Source organism: Balearica regulorum, chromosome 13, assembly GCF_011004875.1.
Source record: "Balearica regulorum gibbericeps isolate bBalReg1 chromosome 13, bBalReg1.pri, whole genome shotgun sequence".
Taxonomy (NCBI): Eukaryota; Metazoa; Chordata; class Aves; order Gruiformes; family Gruidae; genus Balearica; species Balearica regulorum.
In genome coordinates, this window is record NC_046196.1 from 1,433,314 (window position 1) to 1,448,431 (window position 15,118).

General features: G+C 74.5%; 3 protein-coding genes across 16 annotated transcripts; 1 reads left to right on the forward strand and 2 right to left on the reverse strand.

The window, feature by feature from the left end:
• Positions 1 to 370: 370 nt before the first annotated feature.
• Positions 371 to 3,493, forward strand: DBNDD1 (dysbindin domain containing 1). 7 transcript variants are annotated; one of them, XM_075765460.1, is made up of 5 exons: positions 384 to 519; positions 1,382 to 1,486; positions 2,453 to 2,614; positions 2,984 to 3,124; positions 3,191 to 3,493. In XM_075765460.1, exons 2-5 carry the CDS (start codon positions 1,432 to 1,434, stop codon positions 3,349 to 3,351), a joined length of 519 nt encoding a protein of 172 aa, XP_075621575.1. In that variant the 5' UTR covers positions 384 to 519; positions 1,382 to 1,431; the 3' UTR covers positions 3,352 to 3,493. The 7 variants fall into 7 exon arrangements, with proteins under 7 accessions (XP_075621574.1, XP_075621575.1, XP_075621577.1 ...); XM_075765462.1 differs by having other exon boundaries at positions 2,468 to 2,614; XM_075765455.1 differs by having other exon boundaries at positions 2,984 to 3,493.
• A 664-nt stretch (positions 3,494 to 4,157) lies between these two features.
• On the reverse strand, positions 4,158 to 8,009 carry DEF8 (differentially expressed in FDCP 8 homolog). 8 transcript variants are annotated; one of them, XM_075765448.1, is made up of 11 exons: positions 7,794 to 8,009; positions 7,538 to 7,620; positions 7,304 to 7,453; positions 7,089 to 7,216; positions 6,828 to 6,992; positions 6,284 to 6,411; positions 5,920 to 6,033; positions 5,501 to 5,581; positions 5,255 to 5,344; positions 5,024 to 5,133; positions 4,158 to 4,937 (listed from the first exon to the last, which is right to left on the reverse strand). In XM_075765448.1, exons 1-11 carry the CDS (start codon positions 7,897 to 7,899, stop codon positions 4,923 to 4,925), a joined length of 1,170 nt encoding a protein of 389 aa, XP_075621563.1. In that variant the 5' UTR covers positions 7,900 to 8,009; the 3' UTR covers positions 4,158 to 4,922. The 8 variants fall into 8 exon arrangements, with proteins under 8 accessions (XP_075621563.1, XP_075621560.1, XP_075621559.1 ...); XM_075765445.1 differs by having other exon boundaries at positions 5,255 to 5,389; XM_075765444.1 differs by having other exon boundaries at positions 5,255 to 5,395; positions 7,794 to 8,007.
• A 1,560-nt stretch (positions 8,010 to 9,569) lies between these two features.
• Positions 9,570 to 14,334, reverse strand: TUBB3 (tubulin beta 3 class III). Its single transcript, XM_075765984.1, has 5 exons — positions 13,379 to 14,334; positions 12,335 to 12,581; positions 11,761 to 11,869; positions 11,146 to 11,256; positions 9,570 to 10,871 (listed from the first exon to the last, which is right to left on the reverse strand). Exons 1-5 carry the CDS (start codon positions 14,317 to 14,319, stop codon positions 9,796 to 9,798), a joined length of 2,484 nt encoding a protein of 827 aa, XP_075622099.1. The 5' UTR covers positions 14,320 to 14,334; the 3' UTR covers positions 9,570 to 9,795.
• Between the last annotated feature and the right edge of the window lie 784 nt (positions 14,335 to 15,118).

Below are 15,118 nucleotides of genomic sequence, written 5' to 3' on the forward strand. Positions count from 1 at the left end.
CCGGGGGGGGGGGGGGGGGGGGGGGTCCCGCTGTGTCCGGGCCCGAGAGCCCTCCGCACCCCGGGGCTCACCGCTGCGCCCCGGCCCCCCGTGCCCCGCTCCGGCTCCCCTCCGCCACCCGAGACCCCGCCGCACGCCCGAGGTCTCCGCCGCGCCCCCGGTTCCCGTGTGCGTGTGTGTCCCCCCCGCCCCATCCCCCGGGTCTCCTCTGCAGCCCGAACCAGCCCTCCCCCGCTCCGGTCTACTCCGCACCCCCGCGTCCCCGCCGTGACCTCCCGCACCCCCGGACCCGCGCTCTCGGGTCCTTCTCCGCACCCCCCGGTGTCCCCCGGTCCCCCGGTCCCGGCGGGGCCGGTCTCTCCCCCCCCTCCCCAGGCCCCGCCCCCGGCCCCGCCCCCGCCGCGGCGGGCAGGAGCGTGCGGGCTGCGGGCTGGCACCGGGCCCGCCCCGCCCAGCACCGGCCCCGGCCCCGGCCCCGGCCCCGGCCCATGGAGGCTCCGGGAGCAGCCGGTACCGCAGGTGAGGGGGAGCGGGGAACGGACCGGCCGCCCATCACCGCGGCCCCGGGCCGGGCGGCTCCGCCAAGCGGGAGCCCGCAGCGGGCGGAACCGGGCCGGGCCCCGCGGGGCGCGGGGAGGGGAGGTGCGTGCAACGAGGAGATGTAGGGCGGGGTGTGCAAGGGGTGGGTGTGCAAGGGGTGTGCCGGGGGGTGTGTACGGGGATGCAGGGGCTAGGCGGGGGGGTGCGGGGGGGGGGGGGTGCGTGCAAAACGGGGGTGCAGATGTGCCCGGGGGCGGGTGTGCGTGGGGCCGTGCGGGGGGGGGCGGGCACGGGGCGTCCGTGCAGGCAAGTGTGTGCAGGGAGAGGCTGGGGGGGCAGGGGGGGCCCGGCGGGGGTACGGGGTGCCCTGGGGCAGGCTGAGGCGCAGGGGGGTGCCGGGCGGGGAGGGGGGGTGCCGGGGCAGCACCCCCGTGCAGGTGTGCCGGTGGAGGAGCGCAGAGGGCCGGGGCAGTGATGGGGTGGTGGCCGTGCCGGTGGCACCCCGGCATTTGGCGGGGGGGAGCTGCAGTGGGGTCCCGCACGGTGACACGGGTGGTGCCGGGGCTCCCGTGGACGCCTGTCCCTCCCGCGTGTGCCCCACGCTCAGCCGTGACGTGGCCCCTGTCGCGGTGGCAGCCCCGGCCGTGCCCTCCCGCAGCACCCAGGGCACCGGGACCTTCGGAGCCGTGCGGGGGGACAGTGTCACGGGGCACCGGCCGGGAACGGTGCCGATGCCGGCGGGGTGGCCGGGGCCGGCTGCTGCCTGGCTCTGCGGTTTGATGTGAGTCAGCAGAGCGGCGTGTGGGGACGGAGCCCTGATACCGGCCCCGTTCCCCGCCAGGCAGCCGGTGAGCCCAGGCCGGAGCGGGGCGGCGTGGCCGGCGACACGGCATGACCATGCAGGCGGAGGCCAGAGGGGATTTCTGCGGCAGGGACCAGCACCCTGGTGGGTGGGGGCTCAGGGCGGGAGCCTGCCGGTGGCAGGGGAGGACGTGCTCCAGGCGGTGACACTGCCGTGTCACCCACCGGGGCTGGGCACCGCGGTTCCGCGTGGCGTGGGATGGCGGGAGCGGGCAGGAGCGGGCAGCCCCCATGTCCTCCCCGGGAGCTCTTCCCAGCATTGGAGCGGGGTGGGGAATGTTTCACGGCCGGAGGGAAGGTGCTGGCAGCGCGGGATGCCCGGTCCCACCTTGTGGGGTCAGGACGCGGCAGAGCCGGTGTCGGGGCAGGGGTGCGGGCGTCCTGCAGCTCCGCGTACCACGAACAGGAACTGAATGCTGCCGTAGTGTCCCGTTCCCCGTCCCGGCTCCTTTGGGCAGGGGGATTTCTGTCCCCAGCCCCGCTGTCACCATCCTCAGGGGAAGGAGGAGATGCCCAGCCCGTGGTCAGCCCGTCCCTGTGCCGTCTCACCCGGCAGCGTGGTGATGGCAGAGCCCAGTGGCACGTGGTGCCGGGGTGCATCTGGCTCTGTCCTGCCCCAGCACCGGCCCCGGCTGGGCTGGGGGACCCGGTGCTGCGGTGCCCGGTGCTGCCGCGGGCACACAGGATGTCCTGCCCACCCTCGGTGCCCACTCAGCCCCAGAGGGGTGCCCGGGCTCGGCTGGGCCGTGACCACGGGCTGTGCCACGACCACGGCTGCCTTGGCCCCGCCGGCTCTTGCCAGGAGACAAACCGCCCCTTGTCTGGGCTCCGGCACAGGCCGCGCTTTTGTCTCGCCGACACAAAGGGGCTGTGCGGGGCGGGGGGCGCGGGGCTGCCGGCTGCCGGCACGGGGGGCTGCCAGGACCCGGGCAGTTCTGCCCATCCTCCCTGGGCCCCCCCGGGGGTCCCGCTGCCCCTGTCCCCCTCAGCCGGGACACCCGGAGGGTCCCGGTGGGGCCCCAGGAGGGAGCTGCCGTCACCGATGCGGCAGGTGCCGGTATCGCAGAGCTCGGCAAGGAGACGCTGGCCCCGGAGTGCCCGGCGGGGACCCCTGCCCACAGGCCGGCCCAAGAGACCCCCGGAGTCCCCGCGGAGGAGCAGGGCGGCATCCCCATCCCCAGCGCCGGCCTGCTGCAGGTCACCGAGCGCAGACGTGAGTGCGGCCCTGCGCGGGCAGCCCTGCCTGTCCCCGGGGGTCCCTGCCTGCCCCTACCATCTCCTGCCAGCCCTCGGGGGCCGTGCTTGTCCCCAGGGTCCCTGCCTGCCCATAGCTCTCCTGCCTGCTCCCGGGGCCCTTGCCGGCGTCTGGGGGGTCCCCGCCTGCCCTTAGCATCTCCTGCCTGCCCTGGCGTCCCCTGCCAGCCCCCGGGGGTCCCTGCCAGCCCCCGCCTGCTCACTGCCCCCACCGAGCCCCTCAGCTCCCCGGGCCCCCCGGTCCCCCTCCCCGGGCTCCCAGCTCGCTGCCCGCAGCCCATGGCCGGGGTCTCCCCCGGGGTCCCCGAGCGCGGCCGGTGTCCCGCAGAGCCCCTGAGCAGCGTCTCCTCGCTGGAGGTACACTTCGACCTGCTGGACCTGACGGAGCTGACCGACATGTCGGACCAAGAGCTGGCCGAGGTCTTCGCCGACTCCGACGAAGAAAACGCGACCGGCGAGTCTCCCGGCGGTGAGCGAGCGGGGCCGGCCCCGGCCCGTCCGGCTGCCCGGGCCCCTGAGCCGGCTGTCCCCGCAGGGCTGCAGCCGCAGACGGTGCCCCGGGCCGGGTACCTCCGTTCGCCCTCCTGGACCCGAACGCGGGAGCAGGGACGGGAGAAGAAGCACCTGAGCGACCCGGAGCTGCCGCCGGGGCCCCCGGACGCCTTCCTGCCCGCCGAACGCCCGCGGGAGCCCTAGGGCTGCCCCGGCCCCGGGCAGCGGCGGGGACGCGCCGGGGGACGGACGCGGAGGGGCGGCGGGGCCGGTCGCTTCCCTTCGTTCCCCGGTACCGTTGCAGCCCTGGACTGGCGCCGCGGCGGGGAGGAGGAGGAGGAGGAGGAGGAGGGGGGCAGCTCGCCCGGACCGGCCCCGGGGTTGCGGAGGCGGCCCCGGGCAGAGGCGGCCCCCGGCCCGGCGGGGGAGGAGGGGGGGACCCCGGGGCTGGCACGGCCGCGGGCCCGGGCGGGGGGAGCACGGTGCCGGTGCCCGCCGGGTCCTGTACTGCCCGCCCTCGTGTAGCAGCGCTGTGTTCCGGTAAAACCCACCGACCCGCCGCGGCTCTGCCCGTCTCCGTCGCCGCGGGGGAAGAAGCGGGGCGGGGGGTGGGGGGGGTGTCGGGGGAGGCGCCCCCGGGGCGGGACACGGGGCTCCCGTCGGGGCGGACACAGAGAGGACCCCGAGCACACCCGGCACGGACCGGGGGGGGGGCACCGGGCAGGGCGCGGAGCCGACCAGGGCGGGCGGGGGGGGGGGCGGGGAAGCCCGGCCGGTACCGTGGCCGCGCTGGCCGGGCGACCGAGGCTGGCTGCCGGTGGGCCCGTGGGGACGGGCTGGGGGTCCCGAGGGGATGGGCTGGGGGGACCCCCCCCGCTCCCCCCCCGCAGGGTGAGGCCCGTCCCGCCCCGCGGCAGCCCCGGTGTCGGTGCCGGTGCCGGTCCGGTGGGAGGTCCCGTCCCGCAGCCCCGAGCGCCCTCCCCCCCCAGCCACAGCAGGGACACGAGTGCTGGTTGCGCAAAGAGGCCTCGTTAACGCTACAGGAAACCCGGGGGGGCGGGGGGGGACCAGCCCCGGCTCTGCCCCGGGAACGGGTGGCGTGGTGCGGCGGGAGGAACCGGGAGTTTTCCCCGGATCAGCAGCGTTATCCCAGTAGTGTGTGGGTGGGGGTGGGTGGGTGGGTGGGTGTCGGGGCCCCCCTGTCCCCCCCACGCCCTGCCCTGGCCTTCAGCAGAGCGGGCGAGAGGAGTTCAGCTTGGCTCTTCCGCCGAGTCCCGGTGCGCTCGCCCTCCCCGGCAGCACCCGTCGCTCCGGCTCAGCCGGCACGCTGGCCCACCGGCACCCTGCCCCGCCTGCACCGCACCCTGCCCGCGCCCCGGCCCCCGGCGGGCGAGTCCCTGGCGCAGACGATGGCGGGAGCTGCTGCAGGACGTTCACCGGGACCCGGCACCTCCCGCGGGGCTCAACCTGCCCCCGGGGAGAGGCTGGGGGCCGGCAGCGACACCCCGACTGCGGTGTCTGGGCCCAGGGCCCCCCCCCGGCTAGGTCACGCTGCCATCCCCATGGTCCCGGCTGCCCCACGGAGCCAGAGGCCACCCCGGCCCCCGCATGGCCGTGGGGCTGCCCGCGTCCGTCCCAGGGCCCCGTGGCAGGTTGGGGGGGCGGCTGTGGGGCTGGGTCCCCCCGCTTAGGGCTCTGCCTCGGTGCCGGAGTCCTGGAAGAGGGACTGCTTGCGCAGGCTCAGCCGGGCGCACTTGGGGCAGGTGGTGGAGTTGTCATAGTAGCAGTCCCTGCGGGAGGGGACAGCGCCGGGTCACCCCACCGCACCGGCTCCAGCCGTACCGGCGGGCCCGGCTGTCCCCGGCGCGTGCCGTACCTGTGGAAGACGGCGGAGCAGTCGGTGCAGACGGAGGTGTGGCTGTCGAAGGGGAAGAGCACGTCGCCCTCCTTGCAGAGCTCGCACACGAAGCCTTTCGCCTGGCAGCGCTGGGGCGGGAGCACACAGAGAGTCCCAATGGCGCCCGGCGGGGACCCCCCTGCACGGCGCTGGTCCCACAGGAGCCATGCCGGGGGTCACGGCCGAGGCTGCCGCGTGGCGCTGGCTCACCTCGCAGTCCAGCTTGATGTGCTTGGCGAAGAGCGTGTGGATCTCCGTCAGGGAGCAGCTCAGGCGCCCGGCCTCGATGTCGATCAGGTCCTGCAGCGAGTACATCTCGTCGTTCTCCACAAAATGCTGCCGGTCCTGCAGCTGCAGGCAGACAGCCCGTCACTGCTGTGCCCGTCACCGCCGCGCCTGGCCCCGGTCCCCCGTGGTCTGGGGACCCCCGGCTCGGCCGCCCGCGCGGGGCCTGACCTGCAGCAGCAGCCGCGCCTCCATCGCCTCCTTGCAAGTGATGAAGTAGGGCTTCATGAGCAGGATGTCCTGGCGCAGCTTCTGCGGGGGGACGGGATGGGACGGGAATGGGATGGGGACAGGATGGAGACAGGGATGTGACGGGGACAAGGTCAGGCTGGGTCAAGTTCAGCCCTGGAGCAGTTTGGACACTCTGCCCCAACCCCCACCCCTGCCCTACTCCCCCTTGGTGGGACCCAGCGGGTGCTGCCAGGCCCCCATCTGCCTCCGGCTCACCCCACGCTCCCTCCACGGTGCTGCCCCCACTGCCTGCCCTGCCTGCCCCCACTGCCCGCCCTGCCTGCCCCCACTGCCTGCCCTGCCTGCCCCCACTGCCCGCCCTGCCCGCCCCCACTGCCCGCCCTGCCCGCCCCACTCACCCGGATCTCCACCAGCTCCTCCACGTAGTTGAAGAGCAGCGGGTTGATCTCCCGCAGCTTCAGCACGGGCCGCGACACCATCAGCGCCAGGTACCGCATGCTGCAGCGCGACACCTGCCCGCCCGCCGCCAGGGCCACCGTCACCCCGCGGGCACCGGGGGGCCGTCCCCACCGCCACGGCCCCGGGGACCCTTGGCACCACCGCCCAGGGACCCCATCGCCAGGGATGCAGCCCTGGGGATGTGCCCCCCCCCAGTGAGCTCCACCCATGGGCACAGCCCCCCAGGGACCCCCATGCCCAGGGCCACAGCTCCCCCCCAGGGGCTCTGGGTGCCCCTGAACCCCCTCCCCGCACCAGGGGCACCTTGCGGGGCTCGAAGTCCCAGTTGTGGATGGCGCGGGCGGGCACGACGGCCAGGTCGTTCCAGTGGCAGCTGCTGCAGTAGTAGAGGCCGGTGTAGTCGCACTGCCGGGCCTCGCTGGGCACCCCCCCTGCGGCGGCACACGTGTTGGCACACACACCGGCACCACGCCACGCCACGCCCTACGCTGTGCACCCCCATCATGGGACACAGCACAGTTCCCGTGTGCTGCGGAACCCTCAGCCCCACAGGGCCCTGACCCCCAGCTCCCCCCAGCCCCACACAGCCTGTCCCCCAGCCCCACGCCCCCCCAGCCCCACACAGCCCGTCCCCCAGCCCCACACCCCCCCAGCCCCACACAGCCCGTCCCCCAGCTCCCCCCAGCCCCACACAGCCTGTCCCCCAGCCCCACACCCCCCCAGCCCCACGCAGCCCGTCCCCCAGCTCCCCCCAGCCCCACACAGCCCGTCCCCCAGCCCCACACCCCCCCAGCCCCACGCAGCCTGTCCCCCAGCTCCCCCCAGCCCCACACCGCGGCAGCCTCACGGAGGGAGACGGGGGCACGGCACTCGGCGCAGCGGTAGTCCTGGCTGTCCAGCCCGCTCTCGGGGCAGATGCTGAGCTGGTACTCGGCCTGGTGGCTGACCTTGGCCCGCACGCAGACCTTGCTCACCAGCGGCAGGCACTTGCTGTGGCACCGGTAGTAGCAGCCTTGGGGGGAGAAGAGGCACGGGGTGGCCGTCAGCGAGGGGACGGGGACAACGGGGACAAGGGGTGGGGGTCCCGGCCCCACCTGTGCAGGTGTACCACGTCTGGATGAGGCCCCAGATGATGGTGCTGCACTTGTCACACGTCTGCTTCACGCTCTTGCTCTTCTCCTTGTAGAAGCGATGCTCCAGGACCACCCGGATGTTGGGCTCGTCCTCGCTGGGGTCCTGCGGAGAAGGGGGTGGGGGGTGGAGGGGTGTGTCAGCGTGGCCCCCCCCCAGCCACGGAGACCCCGTTGCTGGTCCCGGCCCCACCTTCAGCTCCTGCAGCTTGAGGCGGAGGTGGATGAGCCGCACCACCGCGTCCTTCTGCCGCTCCGAGTGCTCGGGCAGCGCCAGGATCGCCCGCTTGCACTCCTCGATGGCCTGGCGCAGCTGCTGCACGTCCGACGCCAGGATCAGGCCCTGCAGTGGCAGCGGGGGGAGGGTGGGCTGGCAGCCCCCCACCCCCCCCAGCCCCATTCCCACCCCCCCCCCGGCCCCACTCACCACGGGGCGGGAGAAGTGGTCCTCAGCCAGGCCCAGGTCCAGGGCGCCCTCGGGGTCCCCTGGGGACGGATCCGGCCGGCGGGCTGCAACGGGGCGAGTGCCATGGGGGGCTGGGACCCCCCGTGGGGCAGGACCCCCCTCCCCGTGGGGCAGGATTCCCCCCGTGGGGCAGGATTCCCCCCGTGGGGCAGGACCCCCCTCCCCGTGGGGCAGGATTCCCCCCGTGGGGCGGGGAGCGGGGGGGGTGAGCACCCACCTGGGGCGGGGACCCCCCCGTCGGGACGCTCCTGCTGCTCGGGGGCCTTGTCGAAGGGGTTGAGGTGGGCCTGGCGGAAGCGGGCCAGCCGCTCGTCGTACGCCATCGCCGCCCGCCCTGCGGGACCCGGCCGCCGCCTCAGCCACGCACCGGCCCCGGCCCCCCGCGGACAAACCCGTCCCTCCGCCTCCCACGGCCGCGGTCCCCGCCCTGCCCCGCTGCCCCCGCCCGGCTCTGCCCGCGGTCCCCCCGTCCCAGCACCCTGCGGCCCCCCCCGGGCGCAGCGCCCCGGCCCCGGTGCGGCCCCCTCCTCCCCGGGGCAACCCCCCCCCCCCCCCCCAGCCGCGGGTCGCTCCCCATCGTGGGGTCCCCGCAGCCCCGACCGGCCCCCCCCATTGCACGGGCCCCCCCCCGCCATTGCACGGGCCCCCCCATTGCACGGCCCCCCCGTGCCCACCCCCGGTACCGGCCCCCGCCCGCCCGCCCGCCAGGGGGCAGCCCCCCGCCCCGCTCACCGCAGCACCGCCCGCCGCCCCCCGGCTCCTGCACGGCCCCGCCCCGCCGCCCCGCCCCGCTCCGCCGCGCTGCCGCCCCCTGCCGGCCGGCGGACCACACCGCACCGCACCGCACCGCACCGCGCCCGGGCGGGGCCGCGCCGGGGACAGAGGGGCTGCGGCGTCCCCACCCCCCGCCTGGGCCCTCCTGCCCCCCCGGTAACCGTGCCCCACGGCCCTCTGCCCCAGAGCCCCCAGCTCCGGAATCCCTTGTCTGCACAGCCCCCCAGCCCCCAGCCCCCCCAGCACCCTGGCCCCAGAGCCCCCAGAGCCCCCAGCCCCCCGGCCCGAGCCCCCCCAGCCCCCCCAGCACCCTGGCCCCAGAGCCCCCAGCCCCAGAGCCCCCATACCCCCCAGCCCCCCCCCCCCGCACCCGGGCCCCAGAGCCCCCAGCCCCCCCGGCCCCAGCCCCCCCAGCCCCATAGCACCCTGGCCCCAGAGCCCCCAGAGCCCCCAGCCCCATAGCACCCCGGCCCCAGAGCCCCCATACCCTCCCCGCACCCTGGCCCCAGAGCCCCCAGCCCCCCCCAGCCCCATAGCACCCCGGCCCCAGAGCCCCCCTCCCCCCCCCCCCACCCTGGCCTCAGCCCCCCTCCCCCCAAGGGTGCAGAGACCCCCCAAGCTGGAGCAGCAGCCTGGGGGGGGGGAGGGGGGCTGCAGCCCCACGGCAGCACAGCCTGCCCCCCCCCCCCCCCGGGGTCAGCCCAGCACCCAGGCTGGAGTCGGGGGTCTCCAGAGCAAGGGGGGCTCAGGGCTGTTCAGGCTGGGGGTGCCCTGGACCCCCCCAAAGCCAGGCACATGCCCAGCCCTGGGGGGCTAGAGGAGCACCCCGGGGTCTGTGCCCCCCCCCTCAGCTGGGGGGACAAGGGGCCAACACTGTCCTGGCACGGGGAGGGGGCAGCCCCCCCCAGAGAAGGGTGACAGTGGGGACAAAGGCACAGCCCCCCCCCCCCCCCCCGGGCACTGCAGCCAGGTGAGGTGGCACCTGCACCCCCAGCCCTGGGGGGTGCGTGTGGGGTGGGGGCCTTTTGGGGCAGGACGGTGTGGGGCACAGTGTGGGGAGGCGAGGGGACACCCTGGGGACAGGCACTGTCTGGGAGGGGACCAGGGCTTGGGCATGTGGGGTCCCCAAGTGTCCCCCTTAATGGGAAGAGCCCCCCAAGCTGCCCCCAGCAGAGTCCCCGTTCCCCCCTCCACCCCCCCAGGAGCTGCAGACGGGTGGTACCTGGACAGCAATAAATTTATTAAGTATTCAAAAAAAATAATAGACACAAACCAGTAAAAAACGAAAAGGGGGGAGACAGGAGGGGGGGCAGGAGGGGCCAAGCCGGCTCAGGGGGGCACAGGGCCAGGAGACACCGAAGGGGCGCGCGGGGGGAGCCCGGCTGGGGGGCGGCAGCACGAAGCCGAAGGGGCTGCGGGCGGCGGAGGGGGGGGGGCATCGGGCATCACTTGGCGCCCTGCGCCTCCGACTCCTCCTCGTCGTCCTCGTACATCTCGCCCTCCTCCTCGGCCGTGGCGTCCTGGTACTGCTGGTACTCGGACACCAGGTCGTTCATGTTGCTCTCGGCCTCGGTGAACTCCATCTCGTCCATCCCCTCGCCCGTGTACCAGTGGAGGAAGGCTTTGCGGCGGAACATGGCCGTGAACTGCTCCGAGATGCGCTTGAAGAGCTCCTGGATGGCCGTGCTGTTGCCGATGAAGGTGGAAGACATCTTCAGCCCCCGGGGAGGGATGTCGCAGACGGCCACCTTGACGTTGTTGGGGATCCACTCCACGAAGTAGGAGCTGTTCTTGCTCTGGATGGCCAACATCTGCTCGTCCACCTCCTTCATGGACATGCGGCCCCGGAAGACGGTGGCCACGGTGAGGTAGCGACCGTGGCGGGGGTCGCAGGCGGCCATCATGTTCTTGGCGTCGAACATCTGCTGGGTGAGCTCGGGGACGGTGAGGGCGCGGTACTGCTGGCTACCGCGGGCCGTCAGCGGGGCGAAGCCCGGCATGAAGAAGTGGAGACGCGGGAAGGGCACCATGTTGACGGCCAACTTGCGGAGGTCGGCGTTGAGTTGGCCGGGGAAGCGGAGGGAGGTGGTGACGCCGCTCATGGTGGCCGAGACGAGGTGGTTGAGGTCACCGTAGGTGGGGGTGGCCAGCTTGAGGGTGCGGAAGCAGATGTCGTAGAGAGCTTCGTTATCGATGCAGTAGGTCTCATCCGTGTTCTCCACCAGCTGGTGGATGGAGAGCGTGGCGTTGTAGGGTTCCACCACCGTGTCTGACACCTTGGGGGACGGCACCACGCTGAAAGTGTTCATGATGCGGTCGGGATACTCCTCCCGCACCTTGCTGATGAGGAGGGTGCCCATGCCGGAGCCGGTGCCGCCGCCCAGCGAGTGGGTCAGCTGGAAGCCCTGCAGGCAGTCGCAGTTCTCGCACTCCTTCCGTACCACGTCCAGCACCGAGTCCACCAGCTCGGCCCCCTCCGTGTAGTGTCCCTTGGCCCAGTTGTTCCCGGCTCCGCTCTGCCCTGCCGGGGGGGGAAAAAAAAGAGGCACCCGATGGCCGCCGGCACCCCCCGCACCCACGCCAGGGAGGGGACGGGCGCTGCCGGCAGCGGCATCGGCAAGATCTGAAGCCAGGGTGGGGTGGGAAGCGGAAACCACAAAGGTTTGGCGACGTGCCGGCTGTGCCGGGCCCCGCGGCGCAGGTGGGGAGGCACCCGCCGAGCGCCGCGGGGACAGCGACGGCCCGGGAGGGGTCTGGGGACCCGGGCGGCGGCGTCCCCCTCCCCGGAGACCTACCGAAGATGAAGTTGTCGGGGCGGAAGAGGTGGCCGAAGGCGCCCGAGCGCACGCTGTCCATCGTCCCCGGCTCCAGGTCCACCAGGATGGCGCGAGGCACGTACTTGTGAGCTGCGAGAGACCCCGTGCCAGGAGGGGACCTGCCGTGCCCCCCCACGCCGGGGGCGCCCCCCCCCCCGACCCCCACGGTCCCGTGGGGCTGGGAGCGTGCGTGTCCTCCCCCCCGAAACCACAGAGTCCCTGTGGGCGCACGTGTTGTGTTGCGTGTGTGTCCCCCTCCAAAACCACGGGGTCCCCATGGAACCGGGTGCACACTTCTCCCTCCCCCCCCCTCCCAGTGAGGTCCCACGGGGCTGGGTGCACGTCTGCCCCCCTGCCCCCCAAACCAGAGGGGCCCACGGGGCTGGGTGCGTGTGTACCCCCCCCCCGGCACCGCAGGGCCCCATGGAGCCCAGCGCATGTATCTGCCCCCCCCAAACCAGAGGGGCCCACGGGGCTGGGTGCACACATCTGCTCCCCCTCGCACGGGGGGGTGGGGGGGAAGGCGGGGGTCCCCTCCACGCCCGGAGTGGGTGTGCCGGGCTGCCGTGCCCGGGGGGGCCGGGGGTCGCTTACAGGAGGCCTCATTGTAGTAGACGCTGATGCGCTCCAGCTGCAGGTCCGAGTCACCCACGTAGTTGCCGCTGGGGTCGATGCCGTGCTCGTCACTGATCACCTCCCAGAACTGGGGGCACAGGGTCAGCGGGGGGACACGCGGGGACACGGACGGACACGGACACGCGGGGACACGGACGGACACGGACACGCGGGGACACGGACGGACACACGCGGACACACACAGACACACACGGACACGCGGGGACACGGACATGCGGACACGCGGGGACACGCGGGGACACGCGGACACGGACACGCGGGGACCCCCCGGGCGGGGCGGGGCGGGGCCGGGCGGGCGCCCCCTGGCGGCGGGGCGGGGCGGTCGCTGTCCGCGGTGCTGAAGGGCGGCGGCGGCCGGACAAAGGGGGGGGGGGCGGGGCGGGGCCCTTTGTCCGCCCGGTGCGGCGGGGGGGGGGGGTGGGGGGTGGGGTGGGGTGGGGGAACGGCGGGGATGGAGGGGGGGGGAACGGCGGGGATGGGGGGGGGTGTCTTTGTCCGCCGGTCCGCAGCGCCGGGGCGGGGCCGCCGTTACCTTGGCGCCGATCTGGTTGCCGCATTGCCCCGCCTGGATGTGGACGATCTCCCTCATGGTGCTGCCGGGCCGGAGCGGGATGGGAGCGGGACCGGGACCGGGACCGGGAGCAGGAGCAGGAGCGGCACCGGGAGCGCGGGGGGCGGCCCCGCCACCGCCGCCTCCTTTATAGGCGCCTCGCGCCGCACCGGGCCGGGCGCTGACGTCACCGCCGCTCCGCAGCCAATCGGCGGCCGCCGCCGCAACGCTGCACCAGCCCTGCGGCACCGGCACCGCCCCGCCCCGCCCCGCCCCGCCGGCTCGGGGACCCCCGGCACCCGCGGGGGGCACGGGGCGGGGGGGAGGGGACCCCCCGCACCCATGGGGGGGAGGGGAGGGGACCCGCCCGCTCCGGCACGCGGGGGGACCCCGGGACCCGCGGGGGGGGGGGGAGGGGGAGGGGCAGGGACCACCCGGGCACGGCGGGAGCATCCCGGGGGGGCGGGGGGGCGGGGGGAGGGGGGGGGCACCCCAACCCGCGTCGCGTCGCGGGGGGTGGCGGGGACGGGACAGGCACGGCCGTTCGGGGGGGGCCCGGGCGCCAGGAGCCCCCGCGGGGCCGGGGCGGGCGGCGGCGGGCGCGGCCCGAGAACAAAGGCGGCGGCGAGGGGACCCTTTGTCCGGGGGCGGCCCCCCCCCCCCCCCCCTCCAACGGGGACCGGCCTCCCGCCGCCCCGCGCCCGGGGCTGCTCCGCCGCCCCGCCGGGCCCTCCCGGTCCCCGCCGGTTCCCCCCCGGCCCCGGGGCCGGTGCAAGCGGCCGCGGCCCGACAGCGGCAACCGGGAGCGATTGAGCTTCGAATAAACGGTGGGGCCGGGAAGGGCCGCGCCCCCCCCGGGGGCTGCACGGCGGTACCAGCCACAGCATCACTGCAAAGAGCCTTTATTGGGTCAGCCCGGGTCGGGGCGCCGGTGGGGGGACGCCCCCGTGGCCTGTCCCGTCCCGTCCCGTCCCGTCCGTCCCACGGCGGGGGTGGCCGTGCCGTTACCCACGTCCCGCTGCCTACCAGGAGCACAGCACCACCTCCCGCAGCGTCCGCCGGAGCTCCTGGCTCCGGAAGGCATAGATGAGCGGGTCAACCACCGAGTTGCAGATGATGAGGATGAGGAAGAGGTTGAAGTAACTGAAGAAGCAGGTGCAGAAGGGGTTGGTGGGGCAGGTGACGATGAGGATGAGGTGGAAGAAGAAGGGCCCCCAGCAGATGAAGAAGACGCCCAGGAGGATGGTGAGCGTGACGGCTCCCTTCAGGCTGCTGCCGCAGTAGACGGTGGGCTGCTTCTGCTGGCTGGAGATGCTGCAGAGGTGGTGGCGGGCCAGGGCGAACATGTGGATGTAGAGCACCAGCATGAGGACCAGCATGAAGAGGAAGAAGCCGATGAGGCAGAGGAGGATGGCGTTGCTCTGGTAGTAGGTGATGAAGACGGTGCTGGAGACGGTGCTGGCCAGCCAGACGCTGACCATGGTCACCACGGCCCGTTGCAACGTCATAATGCTGTGGTAGCGCAGGGCGTAGAAGATGGTGATGTAGCGGTCCACGGCGATGACCCCCAGGAAGGAGAGGGAGGACACGACGGAGCTGCAGATGAGCATGTCGATGACATTGTTCATGTGGCGGACGATGCTGGCGCGGATCACCAGCACGCCGTGCTCCATCAGCAGCATGAAGAGCGTCTCCGCCAGGTTGCTGACGCTCACCAGCATGTCGGAGACGGCCAGGCAGCAGATGAAGTAGTACATGGGCGAGTGCAGGTTCCTGTTCTTCAGGATGGCGGCCACCACCAGCAGGTTCTCCACCAGGCTCACCAGCCCCAGCGTGAGGAAGAGCTCGTTGGGGATGTCGAGCCCCTGGCACCAGGCGCCGCCGGCCCCGGCCGTGGCGTTGCTCTGGTTGCCCTCGCTGGCGTTCCAGGGTTCACGCAGCAGGCGCAGGGGTGCAAGCGTCGACATGGCCCCCGCCGCAGCCCCAGGGCCCCCCCGGCTGGGGGCCGAGCCCCCGGGGCCCCCCGCAGCGCCCGCGCACCCCCCGAGCCCCCGGCCCGCCCCGCCAGCGCTCCCGCGGCGCCCGGCAGCGAGGCCGAGGGGATGCGGAGGAATTGGAGACAGGGGGTCCCGCTGCCCGGGGACGTGCCGGGGACGCTGTGCCCCCCCGGTGTCGCGGCCGCCCTCCTCGCCAGCCCTGTCTGGTGTCCCACGGCCGCGTGCTCGCCGGCCCAGGGTGAGGGGGAAGAAAGGACCCTTTCTCTGCCCCACTTTAAAGCCGGCTCCCGCGGCTCCTCCTCCCGAGGAGGGTGGGCATCCGCATGACAGCGGCACCCCGTCAGCCGTGGGAGCCGCCGCGCAGGCCAGGGCTGCCAGACCCCCGGCACGGCCCTGGGGAGCCCGGCCGCTCGGGGTCACCACGTGCCCCGGGGGGGGGTCCACACACCCCTGGAGCTGCGCACCTTGGGGGGGCTCTGTGCCGTGGGGGTCCTCTGTGCCCTGGGGACCACGGACCTTGGTGTGCCCAAGTGTCCTGGGGTCCTGTGTGTCCTGGGGACCACGGACCTTGGTGTCCCCAAGTGTCCTGGGGTCCCGCATGCCCTGGGGGGGGATCCCTGCACCCCGGGGGACTGTGTGTCTCGGGGGTTCCGTGTGCCCTGCAGGGCCACGTGCCCCGGGGTGTCCCCGCACCTTGGGGACCCCGGCAGGACCCTCCCCACTGCAGGAGCCAAACTGCCCCTCCCAGCCCCGGCACGCGGGGCCGGGA